The sequence below is a fragment of the Girardinichthys multiradiatus genome, chromosome X, assembly GCF_021462225.1.
Source record: "Girardinichthys multiradiatus isolate DD_20200921_A chromosome X, DD_fGirMul_XY1, whole genome shotgun sequence".
Lineage (NCBI taxonomy): Eukaryota > Metazoa > Chordata > Actinopteri > Cyprinodontiformes > Goodeidae > Girardinichthys > Girardinichthys multiradiatus.
In genome coordinates, this window is record NC_061817.1 from 32,193,931 (window position 1) to 32,213,884 (window position 19,954).

At 40.7% G+C, this 19,954-nt stretch overlaps 1 protein-coding gene and 1 long non-coding RNA gene across 8 annotated transcripts in view; one reads left to right on the top strand and one right to left on the bottom strand.

The window, feature by feature from the left end:
* LOC124863511 (rho GTPase-activating protein 23-like) overlaps positions 1–19,954 on the top strand; it is an 87,845-nt gene that overhangs the window by 41,327 nt on the left and 26,564 nt on the right. For 2 of the 7 annotated variants that reach the window (XM_047357910.1, XM_047357909.1), the window contains exons 2-6: positions 11,707–11,910; positions 14,310–14,334; positions 16,752–16,844; positions 17,619–17,697; positions 18,471–18,525. In XM_047357910.1, the coding sequence (XP_047213866.1) occupies positions 11,707–11,910; positions 14,310–14,334; positions 16,752–16,844; positions 17,619–17,697; positions 18,471–18,525 (456 nt within the window). Of the gene's footprint in view, positions 1–1,054; positions 2,332–11,706; positions 11,911–14,309; positions 14,335–16,751; positions 16,845–17,618; positions 17,698–18,470; positions 18,526–19,954 lie in introns of those variants that run through there. The other 5 variants (XM_047357904.1, XM_047357905.1, XM_047357906.1 and 2 more) reach the window with 5 other exon arrangements.
* On the bottom strand, positions 2,209–9,102 carry LOC124863514. Its single transcript, XR_007037144.1, has 4 exons — positions 8,979–9,102; positions 4,126–4,200; positions 3,723–3,771; positions 2,209–2,328 (listed from the first exon to the last, which is right to left on the bottom strand). It is a non-coding gene; the product is annotated as an uncharacterized LOC124863514 (long non-coding RNA).

A 19,954-nucleotide genomic window follows, 5' to 3' on the forward strand; every position in this document is an offset into this window, starting at 1 on the left:
GGATCCTGTATGCCGCTCTCGCCCGTATCCTGGAATCCTGGCTGTTTGCATGTTTGCCTTTTTCCTGACTTCCGGATTTAGCACAGAGATGGACAGTTGGAACCAGATATTTTGATGCACTCTATAAAAAAGGCACTTGGCAATCCTTTTCTTGTTTTCTAATATTGAATCAGATAACCCCTTTCCTTATTTAGGTTAGCTAGGATTACTAAATCCACTTTGCTTTCTAAGTAGAGCCATTATTAATATAAATGTTTAAAATTTGGTGGGAAATAAATACCTGGGCTTTGTGAGGACCACTATGTTAAAACACTGTAATTTTTGTTTCATCATCACTCCAATAGTTAAGTTCTTTGTCATTGTTTGTATTTTCAAACTGTAATCTGGCTTTAGATTTTACGTTTTGGGCTCATTCCTGTTTGGTTGGCTTTTCGGATCAGGTTGGTACAGGGTGGGTTTCATTGTGGTTCATAACACTATCTTATCAGCTTCAGCCATCATCTTCACAAGTTCTATGGCTTTTGTTTCGGGATTGATTCACACATTTATGGACCAAAACTTGTTCATCTCTGGGACACATAACCCATCTTCGCCATAAATAGTAAAATAACTGGAAATTCCTGTAGTGTTTATATTTGCATATAATTGCTTAAGCAGAACCACATGTCCACAGTTGTCTTCCTGAGTCTTATCAGATTTTCTTTACACATTTGTATCTTTGGGTAACTCAGATATTGTGAATTATCCTATCAAAAGCTTACAAAGCCATGACATCATCATCTGCATATTAATAGCATATTAATCTTACTGTATGTCTGTCTTTGAAGAAAGTAATAAATCTGATTTAATGTCAGAAAGTGTCTTTTTATACAGTGTACGTACACATCTGGTTTCATGTCTCGGTGCCACTGCTTTGTGTATTTTTAAAACAGGAATGTAAAAGACTGGGTCATGTTGACACGCAGTTGCTTTATTTTCAGCAAGGCTTTTGTTGCTCACCTTTATCCATGTTCGATATTAGCCTCCCTTCTCTCTTTTTTCCGCTCTTAACCTAAAGAAGATAAATGCAGGGTCAAATGTTTTCTTTCCTCTTTGTGCTGGAAATCAACCTCTTTCTCTTTTCTGTTTTTTTTTCTTCCCTTTCGGACTTTCCTCTGAGTGGAGAGGAGGCAGAGGAGGCAGGGCTGACTTTTGTGAAGTTTAGCGCCGGGATCACATCTTTGTCACTTTGTGCAAGCTCACACACATGCAGCAAACGTGCGAGCACTGGTTTTGTCTTTGCATGCTGCAACCAAGGATTCTACCATGGAGATATAATGTTTTTTGTCTTCATTCCAAATTTCTGGCTTCGGTGATGCTTTTTAGGAAGGTTTCGCACCTTTTTTTACCTACAGATGACTGTCGGACTGGTTTGGATACAGCCAATGGGACAAATACAAAGGAAGAAGTAACAGAAAGCAAAAGACTAAATGATGGAATGGCTGATGCTCGTTATGATAAGTAAACAGGAGTCTGGAATTGACATGAGGGTGATGTGAAGTAATTTGTTTTGGAAGTAGACATACCGAGGTAGGTTAGAAGAGAGAAAGAGAGAGAGACAAGAGGGCAGTGGGAGGGAGGGCAGACTGTCAATCCAGCCTTCTGCGACACCAGTGTGTGTTTTGGGGGTGGACAGTGTGGCTTAGCTTCCAGAACACCACCAGACACCAACAGGAGAGGGACGCCGTCAGTTGTCCGCTTTGTGTGTCTCTGTAGTGAAGCCAGACCTATCTCTGATCCCACACACACACGCACTCCTCCATCTGTTGTCCAGAACTTCTGCCTTCTACTTCCTTCGCTCTGATGGACCCACAGACCTAATTCCTGGATTCCAGCAGCGATGTGGAAAATGTGGGATTAAACTTTCTGAAGCAATGGATTGGAGCCTGGAGGCAGGAAAGCCAAACTGTTTGAGTGAATGACTTGAAGACCCAAGAGAAAACTTTTACTCAATCTCTATTTCTGTGTCTGGACTCTGTCCTCAACTCTGTGACGATACTTGAGCGCGTGCAGTCCATGGTGGTGGTGAACAATGTGGGTCTGACTGAACTCGGTGCACTGATGCCTGCTGCTATGCTCCCATGTCCTTCGCCAGCCGGGTCGGACTGGAGCTTCCAGAACCCAGTGGGGGTGGACTGCAGCTCCCCGGAGCCTCGCTGCATTTGGTTGGCCGTTCTCCACAGAACCAGGAGTCCAACACCCGTCACCGTGCCGACTTCGCACAACCAAAACTCATGTCAGCTCAGGGTAAGGAGAGGTCATCCATCTTTATCAGCACAGAGATTAAGCCTGGTGAGAATTGTTTGTTATTAACTTTAATACAAATTTACTGTCATTTCATTGTATAACAAAACAGGACAGCATCTCTCCTGGATCTATAACTGTGTGAAAAATCATTATATACACCGATAACAAGCAGTTCAGCATCATAACAGCTTGAGGCAGAAAGCATGGCAGTCCTGTGGTTCTGCTTCTACTGCTGTGCTTCTGTTAACCTAATGGTAGTGTGAGGAATCTCTAATGATGTTCAGAGCCCTGTTGTTTCACCGGCTCTAAAACAGAACCTTGGCAGAGGGTAGGGATGCTCCAATGACATTTTTCATCTCCCCTCACTATCTTTTACAAGACCCTAATGTCTCCCAGATTGCAACTGGAGTACCACAAGACCTATATTTTTAGATTTAATGAATAAGTAAAGGGAAATTTTTTTTATCTTGATCCACAAGTAGTTTGTTTAGCATTAAAATAAACTGGATTTCGGTTATAATTGGCGGATCTCATCCGGTTTCTTATACTTTAAAACAGGATGGGAGGTATATTGTTTTGATCCTACAAAATTAGCTTTACAAACACAAAGAGAAGCTGCACATTCTTTGGAAACCGCTGCGTGCAGTTTGTCAGTTGTGAATATCAGCAGTGTTTCTGTAACTGCATTGTTTGGAGTCAGGTAAGCGCTCAGCTGTTGACAGGTTCCTCACCTGGCAAAGCGACATCATAAGCTCCTTCTAAAAGGGTTTAAAAACTTCAAAGTTACTCTCTATCGTTTAATGTTGCATCACAAAACCGTAGCATTTTGTCTCATGAATACCTGATTTAATTCTTTGAATATTTTAGTTTGTTTACATTTTTGACATATTGGATTGTTTTTGAGGCTTAGTTCAGCTGGATTTCTTTGCGACAAGTTTTGATCTTTAGCTCCAAATCTGTGGAACATATCAATAGTTTTTTTTTTTAAAGCTATAAGATTCAATTCTTTGTTAAAGGTGATATATGTCACTTCTACTAGAGCAGGCTGGTCCGTTTTAACAGATTAAATCCTGATTATCATCACTCGATAATGCCAAATTAAGGTTTATGTGTGTGATTCTTGTTGACCTCCTTTTTCTCAGGAGTTCCCAATTAGCATCTAAAGACAGACGAAGGAGGCTGTTCGGTGCCACTTACGATGAGTTCTTATTGTGCAAGGGGCAAGGTGCAGGAGCTGCACCATATCTTATAAAATACTCCAGAATTCAGGGTGTTTTCACTGCTGTGTGATTTCATAATCATGTGGAGTATTACTTCTTTTTTCTACTTTTTATTTGCTGCATTACCATCACCCCTCCCCATCCCTGACTGTTTGAAACAGCTAAGAAATGCCACATTTAGGAATGTGAGTGTGGGGGCAGGAGGCAAACACTCACTGTATACGACGTTTGTTCTCCTGGATAAAAAACGTCTGGTACCTTTTCTCTGAAAGTGAAGAGGAAACACAATTTTGGTCACTGTCTGCTGCAGATGCCGTTAAAGTTAACTGGATCAGCCTGGAATTTCGTGGTTGTTATATCGCTAAGATATCTGATGTGTGAAAGCCACCTTCAAACAGAAAAATACTCTAACTTCTTGGTTTGAGGTCAATGAGAAAAAAAAAACACAAATAAAATTGTGTAAAAACCACAAATTTAATTATATAAAACTTGATCTGAATTAGGATTTTACAGCATAGAGTCAGTCATTTCATGCAAGGCTAAAAAAGGGCTTATGTGCTTATGTCTAAACTGGATGGTGCTTATTTTTTACAGTGGGGTGGAAAAAGTCTCGACTCACCTCTCATTCCTTTAGATTTTCCTTCAGTGGTGGTTCTGACACAAATCCATCTGTATCCATGAAGGGACAGACTATCTGTATTCAAAGGGATCTCTGTTCAGTGTTGAATAATCCTGTTCAGGTTTCTAAGCATTTTAGAATTTGAATACAAACAGTCTAGATCACTTAAAAACTATGAAATCACCCTTTAATTTAACAGTATTAAACTTCAGACCTATTCACCACTACACACTTATTTTTAATCGCTTTCACTTTGCATAACACGGGGGGAACCTGCTTACCATTGACTGGACATGCAAATAAACAACAGAAAGCTTACCCCACACCAAAGTGATTGTGACACCCTTTGGTGTGCCCCTCTGGACAGTAAGCCATATCTTCCCTATCGAAAACCACTACTGTTTTCATTCCAAGCAAACAGGTTCTGTAGGCTTTCTACTAGATGTCTTTCACAGTTTTTCATCAGGCTTTGTTTTTATTTTTAAAAGAACTTTTGTTTTTGTTTTTGCTGCTAACAACCTGCCACAAAGACACAATCTGTTTCTGTTTCTTTCCCTGAAAAATGGAAAAAATAAGAGATTCATTAACATAAAATCGTATTTTAACGCCACTAAGATGATATGCTTAGAGGTACTAGCTGAAATATTGAAATACAACACATCATGAACTGAAGGTTATTGTATCTTTTAGGTATGATGTCAGGTTTTTCTGGGGGGGGGTTAGTATTTCTTAAAACTGTGACTTTTACATGGAGGTCCAAAAGAAATCAGATAGAGACTGGAAATCTTTAGAAAAGCATTTTGCCACATGAAGTCAATTCATTCTCACCGTGACCTTAAACTGAACATATTACAGAAAAATTGCTCTGTTTCATTCTGGATCTGGAAATGTGTGTCACACATTGAAAATCTCAGATCTACACGGAATACACAAAGACTGATGTTTTACATTAATGCTGGCCATGCTAATCGCTAATATATCCAACATAAAACATAATTTTGTCTTTGTTTTTTATCAATCCCTGGTTAACAGCAATTCCCACATTCTCTGTGACTCTGCTCCTATTATAAAAATACATGACCACTTATGGGAAACAAAAAATATTTATATTGCTGTTTAATTATACTTCTTTAAGTGAAATCAGAATCAGATAAAATCGGCATTGGTCGAAGATTTACAAAAACTGAAATCAGAAGTTGATCACAATCTTGTGATCAGTGCATCTCTACTTTCAGATGCCGTAGATAGTCTTTTTTTAAGCCTAACACGTTTTTTTCCACACAGAAACTTTAAGACCTAGATTAGTTTAGATGTCATTGTGAACAACTAAGGCTGGTTTTGTTTTTGGTTCATTTTGTTACAAAGGTTTTCTACTTGGTTATATTTTTCCTGATTAGATATGGAATATTTGTTCCTGGTTTGATATGTAGATTTTCCACTTAAAACAAAAGTAAACTAGGTTTTTACTGCCTGTTGTTCCCTTTCTTGAAGTTAAAAGTAGAGCTGACCAGAGGAAAAAGTCCCCTGGCCATATTTAAGCCTGCGTCATGCACCAACTGTGTTTGTCTGCCCACTGTCCAACCAAGTCATGCTGTTAAGGTTATTCTAAATCTGCAGCTCTTCATGGAAACACTTGTTTGTTTCAGGTTTGAATCAAAATAACTAAGTTTGGTACGTGTTGGTTGGACAACAGGAAAGCTGCATGTTTTACCCCTAGAGTAGAAATCCCTGTTTAACTGACATTGCGTCATCACCTGCCAGCCTGGTTAAACAGACAACTGGGCCAGACTAGTTTTTGAGCACACATACTATACTCATATTGACACACAGGTGTGATAGGAAAGTTATTTGAATCCTCTGCTTTGGTAGATCCAATATGGATCCCTCTCTCAGGACATAGGATGCATTTGGACGTGCAGAGGTGGAGGAGTTCTCCCTCTGTGTGGCCAGTAAGTCGGGACGCTGTCATCTGTTTTTTCTCCTCTCCTCTGCCGGTCCCTCTTGGCAGTCCGGGCTGTCCGGATTAACGGCTCGTCAGCATATGCAACAGCCCGTTAAAGCTCCACTTTTCAAACAGGTTGCAGCTCTCAGCTGTTTAAAAGCACATTATTGTTCTGTTCTGCCGGGGTTTCAGTGGGAGGCGGGCTCAACGAGGGCTGCTGCATTCCTCTGGATGAAGGCAGGGGATATGCATACTGCTCCTGACGTCTGTAAATGCAGCTTTTTCATATCATCATGTACCAGAAAAGCCTCTTATGTATATAAAGTCCTTTTGTTCCTGGAGTTTAGGAAGATTATAGATCATGCTGATAATTTTCAGCAATTTTATCTGGAAATAAGGCTGATGATACACTAAAGTTAGGCCTCTGTGCTGAGTTGATGGAAATAAAACGATTTATTCTCTTTTTATTGTCTTTCCAGTCATTTACTGTATTTGCAGGCTTTCAGAAGCAGAAATAACTGCAGATTAGTCTTTTGCTGCTGTTGTGTGTACTAACAAAATTGAACTGGTGTATGTGGCGTTACAGGTTACTCTGCATATTCAGTTGTTTTCCATTGAACTATGCTTTCATGATGACATCATGAGGTGTTAATGGGAATCCTCTGATGTGTCTAATGAAGAACATTCAATTGTACTGTAGTAACTGGTTTGAGGGGGAAACATTTTCCTTATTTAAGGCAACGAACCATGCTAGATTTCCACCAAGAGAGAAGAAAATGCTACTTTTCTCTCTTAGTGTTTTTCCCTCAAGCCTGTTTGGGAAGTCAAGATTAGCCTAGAAAACCTCAGGAAAAAAATCCCATGCACATTCTTTGTTAAACACAATGTCCTTTCCGAGAGTAGCCGGACCATGTCAGCGTGTCTGAGTGGATTTTTAAAAAAAACAACAACCAGAAGGTGAGAGGTGACAGGAGAGGTGTTTATCCGGCCCGAGGGAGGGGGGCGGAAAGGTCAGCTGTAGACTTGATTACCCCAGAAGGAACACGCAGCCCACATGGTCCAGAGCAGCCGAGTGGGATTCAGTCCAGACCCACTCAGACCCCATGTGTTTTGGGTAATCACAGGGTTTTGGTATTCCCAGCACCGGGAGGGGCCATGTGGTTGAAACTGGCATGCTGGAGCCTGTCCCTTTCCTGAGGCACGATACTCCTTCTCTCCGTCGTCCTCATCCTTCCCATTCATTCTCTCCCTGAGCTCCCTCCCGTACGACGTGCCCGTGTGTGTTTCGACTTGTCCTAACAAAAAAACCGCTCCCTCTGAGGAATTCAGTCTGATTCTTCCTCCATTATTCCTCTGCTGCTCTTTTATTTTCTCTTTGTCTTTTTCTTTATCACTTTGATTTGTGCTCTGCTTCCTCTTGCACTTCTTTGTGTCTCGCTGCATCCCTGTAAGACTAGCTTAAGCTAATTTCGAATTTGAATGCAGACATTCATGTGTTTCCCAACACAAATCTGGAAACAAGTCTTTTGCTTTATTTTATTTTTTCTCCTTCTTTTTCCTCAATGGAATATTAAAGTAAAGGGAAAAGAAATTGTGTGGTAAAAGTCGGCACAGCACAGATTTCCATTGCACGAACTTGCATCTTGAGGGGGAGGAAGAGGAGGTTGAAGGGAGGAGGAGGAGAGGAAGGAAGGAAGACAAAAGAGGAGTGAAGGAATGGGAAGTAGCTAGACGATGAAGAGTATATTTATAGGAGCTCCTGGTTGTTCCACTTCCTGCCTCAAGCCAGGCACTTCCTGGTTTTGTGTGGCCACACACAGACCTGTCACATATGTATGTGTTAGCTGATGGCTTTAGTATGAATCAGTGTGTGTAGGAAGTAGAAAGTGGCTTTAAGGGTTGTAGGACCCATGTGTTCTCTCGAGATGTTCCCTTCTGGCTTTCTAATAAAGAAAATAAGTGGATATTCTCACATTGAAAACAAAATAGTGCCATTAATGTTTAATTCGAAAAATTGACCAATATGCATTAGATAGACCAGGGCTCAACAACCTTTACAAGCCAGAGAGCTAATTTAGCCTTCGCTTCGATTAAACAAATATTATTGAGAGCGGCAGAACTTACTTGACCATTGCATAGATACGTTGTTGTTTTACTGTTACCAAGGAGCCACAATTGATTTTACTTTCGTTTTTAGAGCAAAAAATTATTTCTTTTAATCAAGCATTTTAACAAGGGAAATGTACACTTTCCATATTTATGGAAAATATAAATGTGATCGTAATAATACAATTACAACGTTGTGTAAAACGTAAATGAAAACAGAACACAATGATATGCGAATGCCATTCAAACTAAATGCAACTGAGTACACTACAAAGACAATATTTGATGTTCAACTAATAACTTTTTGCTAATTTTCACTCATTTTGAACTTGATGCTTGCAACACGTTCCAAATAAGCTGGGGGTTGAGGAACGCTAAAAAATATACCTGTTTGAATCATTCCACAGGTTAACAGGTTAATTGTCATGATTGGGTATAAAAGAAGCATTCCTAAAAGGCTCAGTTGTTCACAATCAAGGGTGGGGCAAGGTTACCACTTTGTGAACAAATGCGTGAGCAAATAGTCAAACAGTTTAAAAAACAACATTTCTCAATGTACAATAGCAAGGAATTTAGAGATTTCAGAAACTACAGTCCATGACATCATCAAAACATTCAGAGAATCTGGAGACATTTTTGCATGTAAGCTGCAAGGCTGAAAAAATCAACATTGAATGCTCGTGACCTTTGATCCCTCAGGAGCCACTGCAATAAAAACCAACATCATTCTGTAATAGATAATACCACATTTGCATCTCCTAACTTGCACATCAGTGAGGGCACCATTAATGCTAAAGGTACATACAGGTTTTGGAGTAACATGTGCTGCCATCCAAACATCTTTTTCAGGGACGTCTCTGCTTATTTCAGTAAGATGATGCCAAGACACACTCTGCACATGTTACAACAGCGTGGCTTCGTAGTAAAAGAGTCCAGGTACTAGACTGGCCTTCCTACAGTCCAGACTGGTCTCCAATTGAAAATGTGTGGCTGCATTATGAAGCGCAAAATACAACAATGGAGACTCTGGACTGTTGAGCAACTGAAGTTGTAAATGCTGCAACAGTTAGTGACCTCAGTTCCCAGGCCCTTATGGAGTGTTGTTAAAAGGAAAGGTGATGTAACGCAGCGGTAAACATGAACCTGTCCCAGCTTACCATCCTTTGCCTCATTTAAAGTCAGTGTTCATGATTCAACAATAAGAAATAGAAAGGAAATCATCCATTTCAAAGTTTCGAGGTGAAAGAAACTGCTGATGAAAAAGAGCACGTAGACCCATCTTTCATTTGCCAAAAACACTCTGATGAAAATGTTCTGCAGACTGACAACACAAAGTGGAACTTTGTGGAAGGTGTTTGTCGCGTTACATCTGATGTGAAACAAATAGAGCGTTTAAGAAAAAGAAAATCTTACCCACAGTCAAACATGGTGGTGGAGGTGTGATACTCTGGGGTTTGGTGCTTCAGGAGCTATTATCGTCTAACTATCTGATGTAGCCATGAATTACGCTCTCTAGCAGGAAATCCTTAATGTCTGGCTATATTTCACCTGCAGCACAGTTAGATTATGCTGCAGAACAAAGATTCAAAGCTTGCAAGCAAGTTACAAGGATTTACTGTAGAGATGGAGAAGAAGAAGCCACGTGTGGCTCTGAGCTGCAGGTTGCAGAGCCCTCAGGCACTGAATGTGTCTTAATTTGGCTGCATGAAGCAATGAAAATACCTTTCCACATCAAGGCACATCAGTAATCATAGATGTATGTGAGCTGAGGTGCTATTTACTAACTGCTGATTTGTAGCTTGTTGAAAATAGAAAGTTGAAAATGTCCATCTTGTTGTTTTGATGTTATGACTTCAAAAGCAGATGATTTTAGAGCCTATATGTTTGAAACTGTTCATCTGTTTGTTGTGAGACAGCGTTAGCTTTAAATTACTTGCATGAAAGAAAGTAAGAGATGATGTACACTTAATTGTTGAAATGTCTTTATAAACTGTAATGCTGAGGCAGTTGCTATGTAGGACTTTAGCAGAGCTTTTGTTTCTAAGGAAATCATGGCCTATTTCTGCATGCTTTGCTTTCAAACCATATTGTAGGCTGTTTGCATAATTTCATAAAATAATAAAATAACCAACAAAAACTGCAGAATGTGCACTAGAAATGTTGATTATCTGCTGACAGCTCTCTAAAATTTCAGTCTGCATTGAGAATGGTTGAGCAGATGTTAGCATTGTTCCATCACAGAATGGTCACTGGTTTAGAAATGAAAATATGAAATCAGCATGTTCTTCTTGTGCATGACATTGGTTCTCTCCAGGTACTTCTCTCACAGTCCAGAAAACATGCAAATTGTGATTCTAAATTGGTTTTTAGTGTGATTGAATGCATACATGGGTATTTCTCGCTGTCATGGTCCTGCGAAGGACTGGCGACCTGGACAGGCTGTACGCCAGATCTATCGGCTCCGTGAACAACCACATGGAGCCGATAGGGGCGTTTTATCCAGGCTTTATATGCCCATTGTTGTCAGGCTTTCCATTATGTTAATTATTCTGAACATTAGTTGCATTGAGGTTTGCAGACTTGCAAATATCACACCTTAACCTTTAAGATGGAGCCCGGAACCTTCTTGTTTTGAGACGATACACAGCAAGAATCTCAGTCCAATCTCAGTTATTTTTCCACTATACCTGCATGAAACAGGTTCTTGAACTCCTGTTTTAATTCTTGTATAAGATGCTGGAAGGTTTAGCCATAGCAATATTTTTGATCTGTCTTAAATCATTTAAAGCCAGATAAAGTTTTCTAGTTTTCCATGCTGCAAATTTGACCTTTGACCTCTGACAAGCACCTACCCTGTTTGGTCAGGTGATTGCGTTTGACTGACAGATGTGGGTCACCAGGGCCGCATGAGGGTGACAGTTCTTACATGTGGCTGTCAGCTGAGCTCACTCAGCTTATTTACTCAGCAGGAGGAATGAAATATTTGGAAAGTGGGTGGAAATCTTCCTTTACCGGGACTCCAAGCCTGAAAAGGTTTGGATCCTTTATCCTCAATTCACTGTCACCCCAGTCTAAAATGGAATCCCAGATTCCTGACTAGGTTCTGCTTAGCATGGAGTGCTTCCTGATAGCAGACCCGCTGTTAAAGTATGTTTATGCACTATTGTTCTCAGGTTGGTTGGCATGCAGGATTGACCGGAACGTGAACTGCATTCAGGATCTCATGAGGAAGCCGCTAATGTAAAATCCAGCAGCTGGGGGTTGATGTCAAAGTGCAGAGTTACCTTGTACTTCCTAGAGAAACCAGAACATGGCATCTGGAAAAGGGGAAAGCTTTTCTAGTGCATATGCTAATAATAGAAACAAATGTGTAGTAAAGGATTTATGTGTTTGATTTTCCATCCAAACTTCTTTCTGTTGATTTTTTTTTTATGTTTCCTGATGTTAATAGTATCCTCCATATTTTCCTGCATCATGTAATTCCTAATTTTCATGTTCATTAATCTTTTTCTGTTGTGCGTTTACATTTACAGGCTAAGGGGCAGAGGGATGGTCACTCCTCAGCAGGTGACAACCCTCGGCCACCGATTGCGACCCGGCCGGGAAGGGAGGGGGTTGGCGTGGGCTGGAAGGGTCCCCGGACGCTGGTCCTCCAGAAGAACTCCCAGGGTTTTGGTTTCACGTTACGCCATTTCATTGTTTACCCTCCAGAGTCTGCTCTGCACACAAACCTCAAGGTGAGACCTGTGGATCTGTGCCAACTCCTGTGCCTCTTTTTCTGTTGCTCACGTGGTCTCATTTTCAAGAAAGAAGGTTGTTTATTGGGAGGACGGGGGAGCCTTTGTGCGAGCAAAGTGGTTATTTGGTTCTTTGAGGCCCAGGCACAAACATCTCCAGATGTGAAATTGAGGGATATGGAGGCTGGGGTGGGGTGAGTCAGCTGAAACAAAACTGCTATTATTTTTCCACCACCCCACCATCCACCAGCTGCAGAAAACAGGAGCCCAGACTGAATGAGTTCTGTTGTTGCAGCCTGGTACCAGTTTCTGCCTGTCAGGCCGTACCAGGTTTGCCTGAGACAATGGGCCCACTGCTGGCCCTTTGGCCTTGGTTCTGTCCTTCTGTCCACTGCCTCAGAGGGCATGAAGGTCACATGGTATTTATGGACAATCAGGTTCACAGGGACCCCCTTTTCTTATCTGGAGATATTGTTTGGCCTTATCCCAAATTACCCAAATAAAGTCAAATTAGGCCCAGGGGAAGTGTCACTCAGCTGGACTCTAATGTCTTGCTAATCCTGACAGTTCTCAATGGTATTCAGATACATTGGAAAAGGCGAATTCAATCTATTATTCAACACAAAAAACTATAAGAAATTAAATATTTTATGTAGCTTAGTCAGGGTGCAAGAAATACAAGGGAAGAAAGCTAGGATTGTGCATGCAAGTAGGTTTTTGGTCTTCATCACTATTTAATGCATCCACAAAAAAACAATAGAGCTTTAAAACATCATTACACTATTTAGATAAAAAAACAACTTCTTATCGATATGACTGAACCAGTCTAAATATCTTTACGCTAATACCTTTACTGATATCTAACTAATAGAAACAAGTTTGTTTTTGTAAATGAAGAATCTTCCTGATGCACTCATCATGGAGTCCCACAAGGTTCAGTTCTTGGCACACTACTCTTTCTTTATGCTTTTACTTGGTGAAATTATCCAACAACATGAGATAAAAGACCAGAGCATGCCTAAATAATATAAAAACTAAGATTTTTTTCACTTCAAATTTTGACAAGGCTAGGATTCTTGTCTTTAAAAATGCATGAATTATTTTTGGACCAAGTTCTATCCTTTCAACCCCAACATCCTGTCCCAGAGTGAATCATATAAACTAGTTAGGGCATTTATTACGTTCAGGCTGGACTAGAGTAGTTTTGTATTATCAGTCTTTAAAAAAACTGAAGCTGATGGTAAATGCAGTGACGAGAGTTTTTAAGAGAAAATCAAAAGATTATCTGTCCATCTATCTGTTGTTTGTCTTTTGTTTATTTAAGAATGGCTTGCAAAGATAACAGTTCCAGGACCAAAATCCAGACCTCCCATTTCATCCGAGCTAATGTCCCTATGCTAAGTGTAGGGTCTGGCTTTGACCCTCCTTCTGGGGCTACATCAACATGTAACTCTCAAAAACGTAGTCATAAAATGTACAAAAACTCCAGAAAACACATTCTATTTTTCTTTTAATGAGTAGTCTTTGTGTAAAACTTGCAATGAAACTCTTATTTAATAGGACGAGTTGCCTTCTGTTTAGTCCTAGATTACCAGTTTTAGGGATCTGCAGATTTCAGCCCACAAGCAGCTCTTTGGGTGTATTGTAGTGTCTCCAACTTGGTTTCAGATGAGGTCAAATTGGAACCGGTCCATCAGTGCATGTTCCTAGCTCCAAGTTCTATTCTGGGCTCGGCAGCTATCCTTTCTCTGTTTCTAAACCCATTTGCATTGTTTCCCGAGCCTGGAATGAGCCCACTCAGCGCAGCCTAAAGCCAGGCAGCAGTCAGCACGCCGTGTTTCGAACCCTAAACTGCCCACTCAGCTCAGTAAAGCCTGTGTGTGTATGTGTGTGTGTGTGTGTGTGTAGGTGATCTGACAAGCTGCACCTCTTCGATCTCTCCTTTGTGTGTGTGTTTGCGGCAGTGCATGTTTACCTGCAGACTGTTAAACCTGAAAGTCAGTTTCTGTGCCGGAGTTATGACTCAGACTTTAACAGCTCCTAAAAATATGTTTTTCTCAGGAGGTTTGATTTCAGCTGTCATGAAACTTGCGTGTTAATTAATACCAATGATGCCATTATTATGCATAAAGAATGACTTTGTGGGAGAGATCTGTTTTGGTGTTACTTCTGTAATGCATTTGTGGAATGTGTTGAGAAATGTTTCAGTTATATAGGGGCTGACAACTTTTGCTGCATGAAGTAAATCCTGAATCAGCACTTAGTAAACGTCCTGCTCATGACAGCAGCAATGCTAGACAAGGTTCTGCTTAGGTTTGTCAACATTCTCTCTCTTGTTGTGCTGCCAATTTTCTTTCTTGACTTTACATTTGTTTTTTGTCTCCCTTTGTCATCTGCAGGATGAGGAGAACGGCAACGGGAAGGGTAAGTTGTTTCCCCGTCTGTCATTCAGACATCAGTTAAACCAAATACAGTCAGACGGGGATGATGTAATTAGGGGGACTCGTTTACTCTCCTCTGATCTGCGGTTTTTGTGCGCCACCTGCAGGATTTTCTGCAATACTGCATCTGCAATGCATTTTAATGCTGTGTAATTATGAATTGATTGGTTTATTTAAACCAAAGCAAAAATAAAAATGTACACTGCTCAAAAAAAATAAAGGGAACACTCAAATAACACATCCTAGATCTGAATGAATGAAATATTCTCATTGAATACTTTGTTCTGTACAAAGTTGAATGTGCTGACAACAAAATCACACAAAAGTCATCAATGGAAATCAAATTTATTAACCAATGGAGGCCTGGATTTGGAGTCACACACAAAATGAAAGTGGAAAAACACACTACAGGTTGATCCAACTTTGATGTAATGTCCTTTTAAAACAAGTTAAAATGAGGCTCAGCATTGTGTGTGACCTCCCTACAACGCCTGGACATGCTCCTGATGAGACGGCGGATGGTCTCCTGAGGGATCTCCTCCCAGACCTGGACTAAACCATCCACCAACTCCTGGACAGTCTGTGGTGCAACATGACGTTGGTGGATGGAGCGAGACATGATGTCCCAGATGTGCTCAATCAGATTCAGGTCTGGGGAACGGGTGGGCCAGTCCATAGCTTCAATGTCTTCATCTTGCAGGAACTGCTGACACACTCCAGCTGCATGAGGTCTAGCATTGTCCTGCATTAGGAGGAACCCAGAACCAACCGCACCAGCATATGGTCTCACAAGGGGTCTGAGGATCTCATCTCGGTACCTAATGGCAGTCAGGCTACCTCTGGCGAGCTCATGGAGGGCCATGCTGCCCTCCAAAGAAATGCTACTCCACACCATTACTGACCCACTGCCAAACGGGTCATGCTGAAGGATGTTGCAGGCAGCAGATCGCTCTCCATGGTGTCTCCAGACTCTGTCACGTCTGTCACATGTGCTCAGTGTGAACCTGCTTTCATCTGTGAAGAGCACAGGGCGCCAGTGGTGTATTTGCCAATCCTGATGTTCTCTGGTAAATGCCAAGCATCCTGCACGGTGTTGGGCTGTGAGCACAACCACCATTTGTGGACGTCGGGCTCTCATACCATCCTCATGAAGTCGGTTTCTAACCGTTTGTGCAGACACATGCACATTTGTGGCCTTCTGGAGGTCATTTTGCAGGGCTCTGGCAGTGCTCCTTCTGTTCCTCCTTGCACAAAGGTGGAGGTAGCGGTCCTGCTGCTGGGTTGTTGTCCTCCTACGTCCTCCTCCACGTCTCCTGGTGTACTGGTCTGTCTCCTGGTAGAGCCTCCAGGCTCTGGACCCTACGCTGACAGACACAGCAAACCTTCTTGCCACAGCTCGTATTGATGTGCCATCCTGGATGAGCTGCACTACCTGAGCTAATTGTGTGGGTTGTAGAGTCCATCTCATGCTACCACGAGTGTGAAAGCACTACCAACATTCAAAAGTGACCAAAACATCAGCCAGAAAGCATAGGTACTGAGAAGTGGTCTGTGGTCCCCACCTGCAGAACCACTCCTTTATTGAGTGTGTCTTGCTAATCACCAAAGATTTCCTCCTGTTGTCTATTCCATTTGAACAACAGCTGTGAAATTGATTGTCAATCAGTGTTGCTTCCTAAGTGGACAGTTTGATTTCACAGAAGTTTGATGTACTTGGAGTTATATTGTGTTGTTTAAGTGTTCCCTTTATTTTTACGAGCAGTGTATTTTTTTTAATGTTATTGTTTTTAATAACAAAATATAATTGTATATATTTAAAAATGTACGGCTATCATTATTATTATTGTTATTATTATTCTTACTATTTATATTTGTTCATTTTGTTCATTAATATTTTATTTATAAATATATCTTCTGAAAGCCTGTTAGTTTATTTATTACAAATAACAAAACAGTTTTGCCATTTCATGGTGTTTATCAAATTTCATCCTAAAGTCAGGATTTAAAATTAACACTCAGTTTTTCAGTGTTCCAAAAGAATCATTTATATTTCATACCGCTGTTCATATTGAATTTCTTCAAAACAAACAGGGAAATTTGCCAAATTACACCTGCTGAAATGAAAACAGCTCTGTCTATAATAATATTCTGCTGTGGATCAGCTGACTTGTGCTGGATTCAACTGGTGTGTTATATTTGCATAGATAGATGGAAACAGATACTTCATGAGAACAAGGAAACTTTCCTGAGGGATTTTTATTTCACCTTTAAACTGCCCACTTCTTCTAAACCTTTTTTCTGCAGATCTAATTTTTTAAAGCCAGAGAAATATCCAGGGAAAGTCCGTATTTGTTGTTTAACAAGTGCAGCCCTTCATTTTTCATCTCTTTTGTCCTGCAGGGTTTCAGAAAGAACGACTGGAGCCGATGGACACCATATTTGTAAAGAATGTGAGAGAAAAGGGTCCAGCCCACAAGGCGGGTTTGTGCACAGGTAAAAGGAACTGACAGTGAATAAGCATCCGGAGTTGCTCTGGAAATTTGATAGCATGTGCATAGTTTTATGTGATGTTGCATCAGCAGTGTGAAGACGTTAAAGGGGCATGATTTGCACAAGATAAAAACAAGATTTATTTAACTGATGCAGTGAACGTAACAGAGCTAAAGGGTTCTTGTTGCAGTCCCATCTGTGCACTCCAGATGAATAAAACCAATCAAAGCAGCCACATCCAAAAAGTCACATGATGCTCACTCAAACATATGCAAACACACAACGCACAAAATAAACACACTGTATGCATTTCATTTTGCACAAAACCCACATAAATGCTTCCACAGTTTGAACTCACAAGTTCTCGCTGGCTGACATCATTTCTATGTTCTGCGTACAAGACTGCAGATTAATTTATTTTAATTGATTTGTTTTTTTAATGACAACGAGAAAGAGAAATATATTGAGGTCAGGTATGTGTTTGTACCTCTCTATCCTCTGAGGCTAAATAAAGATCATAAGCTTGATGTTTTGCCTGCATGATTCTGGTTTTGTTGAACTTAAACACAGAGAATACACCTTTTTTTTTCACCTTCACATTTCCTGTTTTCCTGATTTGATCCGTGCTTCGACCTCACAGGGAAATTAGTTCCTGCACAGCGTCGCCTGTGTTTTTCTGCCTTTGCCACTTGCTTGGAAGCTTTAGAGATCCCAGCTTGGAAACTCGCTGTCAAACCTGTCGGTTATGATACGATGGCATGTCCTTTTTTGCTGCAGGGGATCGATTGGTGAAGGTGAACGGAGAGAGCGTTCTTGGAAAGACGTACTCGCAGGTGATCACCCTCATCCAGAACAGGTAAGACCACTTGGGATCAAAGATGAATCATATTTGTCATTTATACCTTTTGGATACAGATATAACCAGGATACTCCAGAGCTGTAAAAAGGTGATGCATGATTTACCCTAAAAAACTATTGTTGTATTGTGTCTCAATAAGGTGGCAGACACTGAAACATATTGCAGTATGGGCAGTGACTATATTTTGTTTATTTTAACACTGAATTGTGAAATCAAGCTCACATTTAGCAGTCTGTTACTCCCCACAACTTACTGAAAGATACCAAATTATTTATTTTTTATTAAAGAATGTTTTCAGCACTAGAGGCCTTTATTTTGACAGTAGGCAGACAGGAAGGAGGGGGAAAGAGAGGGGGAGACATTTGGCAAAGGTCGCCAGGTCCGGGACTCGAACCCGGGACAGCCACTTCGAGGACTATAGCCTCTATATGTGGTCGTGTGCTTAACCCCTACACCACCAGCACTGCGCCCTGAAAGATACCAAATTTTATGTGAGATTCAAATCAAAGACGTAATTAAATTAAAAAAGCACATTGTTGCATGTCTTACCACATTGTTTAAGGTATTAGGGCAAATCCAGAGTGTATGTGCTGTAACTAAGGTGCAGTTGAAGTTCTCTAAATAGTGTCTTTTTAACATAAAATAAAGCAAACACATTTCGGCTGATTTTGGCTATAAATTCCTTTGTTTTAATTATATGGAGCGCATTTCCTTTTTCCATGTTGTGTTTTTCTTTCCTCCATTCATCTCCCTCTTTGTGTGTTTCACAGCGAGAGTGTGTTGGAGCTCTCCATTATGCCAAAAGATGAAGATGTTCTTCAGCTGGTAAGTATGATTTTACAGCATCTCTCCCGGTTAAGACTTGTAAAAGTCTTTATTCCAGTACCCAAATCCAAGTGACATTATGTGCATTTTTCATTGGTAAAATATCCAGTGTTAAAAATCACTGAACAATTACTACATACTGAATCCAACAGATCAGAGGGAATTCTTTCTTCTGATTTAATTGTTTCCTGTTTGGTTGAGGCATAAATATGATGTGACACAAAGTCCTATTTCTCTTATCCACTCTTCAAAATGGGATAGATGGAACATGTCCTTCAAGTGAGGCGGATGTGTGTTGATCTTCCACATGCTTCAAGAAATGGAAATAAAAACACTGCTACTCACCTAAACTTGCCCATATCCTTGGTCACAGCAATAACTAAGACATTTAAAACTTGGACTGTGACAAACAAGGCTAGACGAGGACCCTTAGTTAGGAGAATGGTTGAGGAAATTCTCACTGTTAGAAAAGTGCTGCAAAAAGTAGAATCTACAGGTCTCCAAGTTCCAACTACAATCATTAGATGCTATCTATATGGCAGCTGTTTTTTGGAAATAAACATAGCTTGTGGAGTTTGCTAAACACTAGTAGGATTTTGACTGGAACTGTTTGCTCTGGTCAGATGAGACCAGGTGGCTCTGAAGTGAAACTAAAAAGAATGACTTTGTGGTAAATGGTAAATGACCTGCACTTGTATAGCGCTTTATCAAGTCCCCAGAGACCCCCGAAAGTGCTTCACACTACAATCAGTCATCCACCCATTCATCCCCCCCTTTTCAATGTGACAGTGGTGAGTTACATTGCAGCCTGGGGCAGATTGACAGAAGTGGGGCTGCCATACAATCGGCCCCACTGAGCCCTCTGACCAGCATCAGCAGGCAAAGCGTCTCTACCAAACGCCCAGGGAACCTTGTCAAAGTAAATGGCGTTAAGGACTTGTTGATATACCATGACATTTTGAATAAAATCTGGTGCCATATGCCTGAAGTGAAGGGTGGATTTCCTTTTCTTTAATGTGAGCTATTGCAGTAAAAGATGAACTGATGAAAATGCTTTTTAGAAGTCTTTTCCAGAATTGCCAATAACCGAGGAGGGTGTTTTGGATTTTATAACCACCAAAACAGAAAGAGGCTTAATGTACTTCCCTAGGTCCTCTTTTAGGTCACTGTAGAGCAGTTTGGGATATCTTGTGCTTATCTTCAAAGTCACCTCATCAGATAACTGCTAAAGAATGTGGAGAGTGACTCACAAGGCTTTGCTCTGTTTTTCAATTACACCGTCCATTAAAGTTTGCTTGTATTTCAACTGCCGAGGTTTAGAACAAAACAGCTTCTGCGCTTATTTATACCCGCCCATGATATGCAGCAACACATTTTTGTCGCTCCACAGGTTGCTCCTTTCTCGTTTGCATGATCTGACATGCATTGA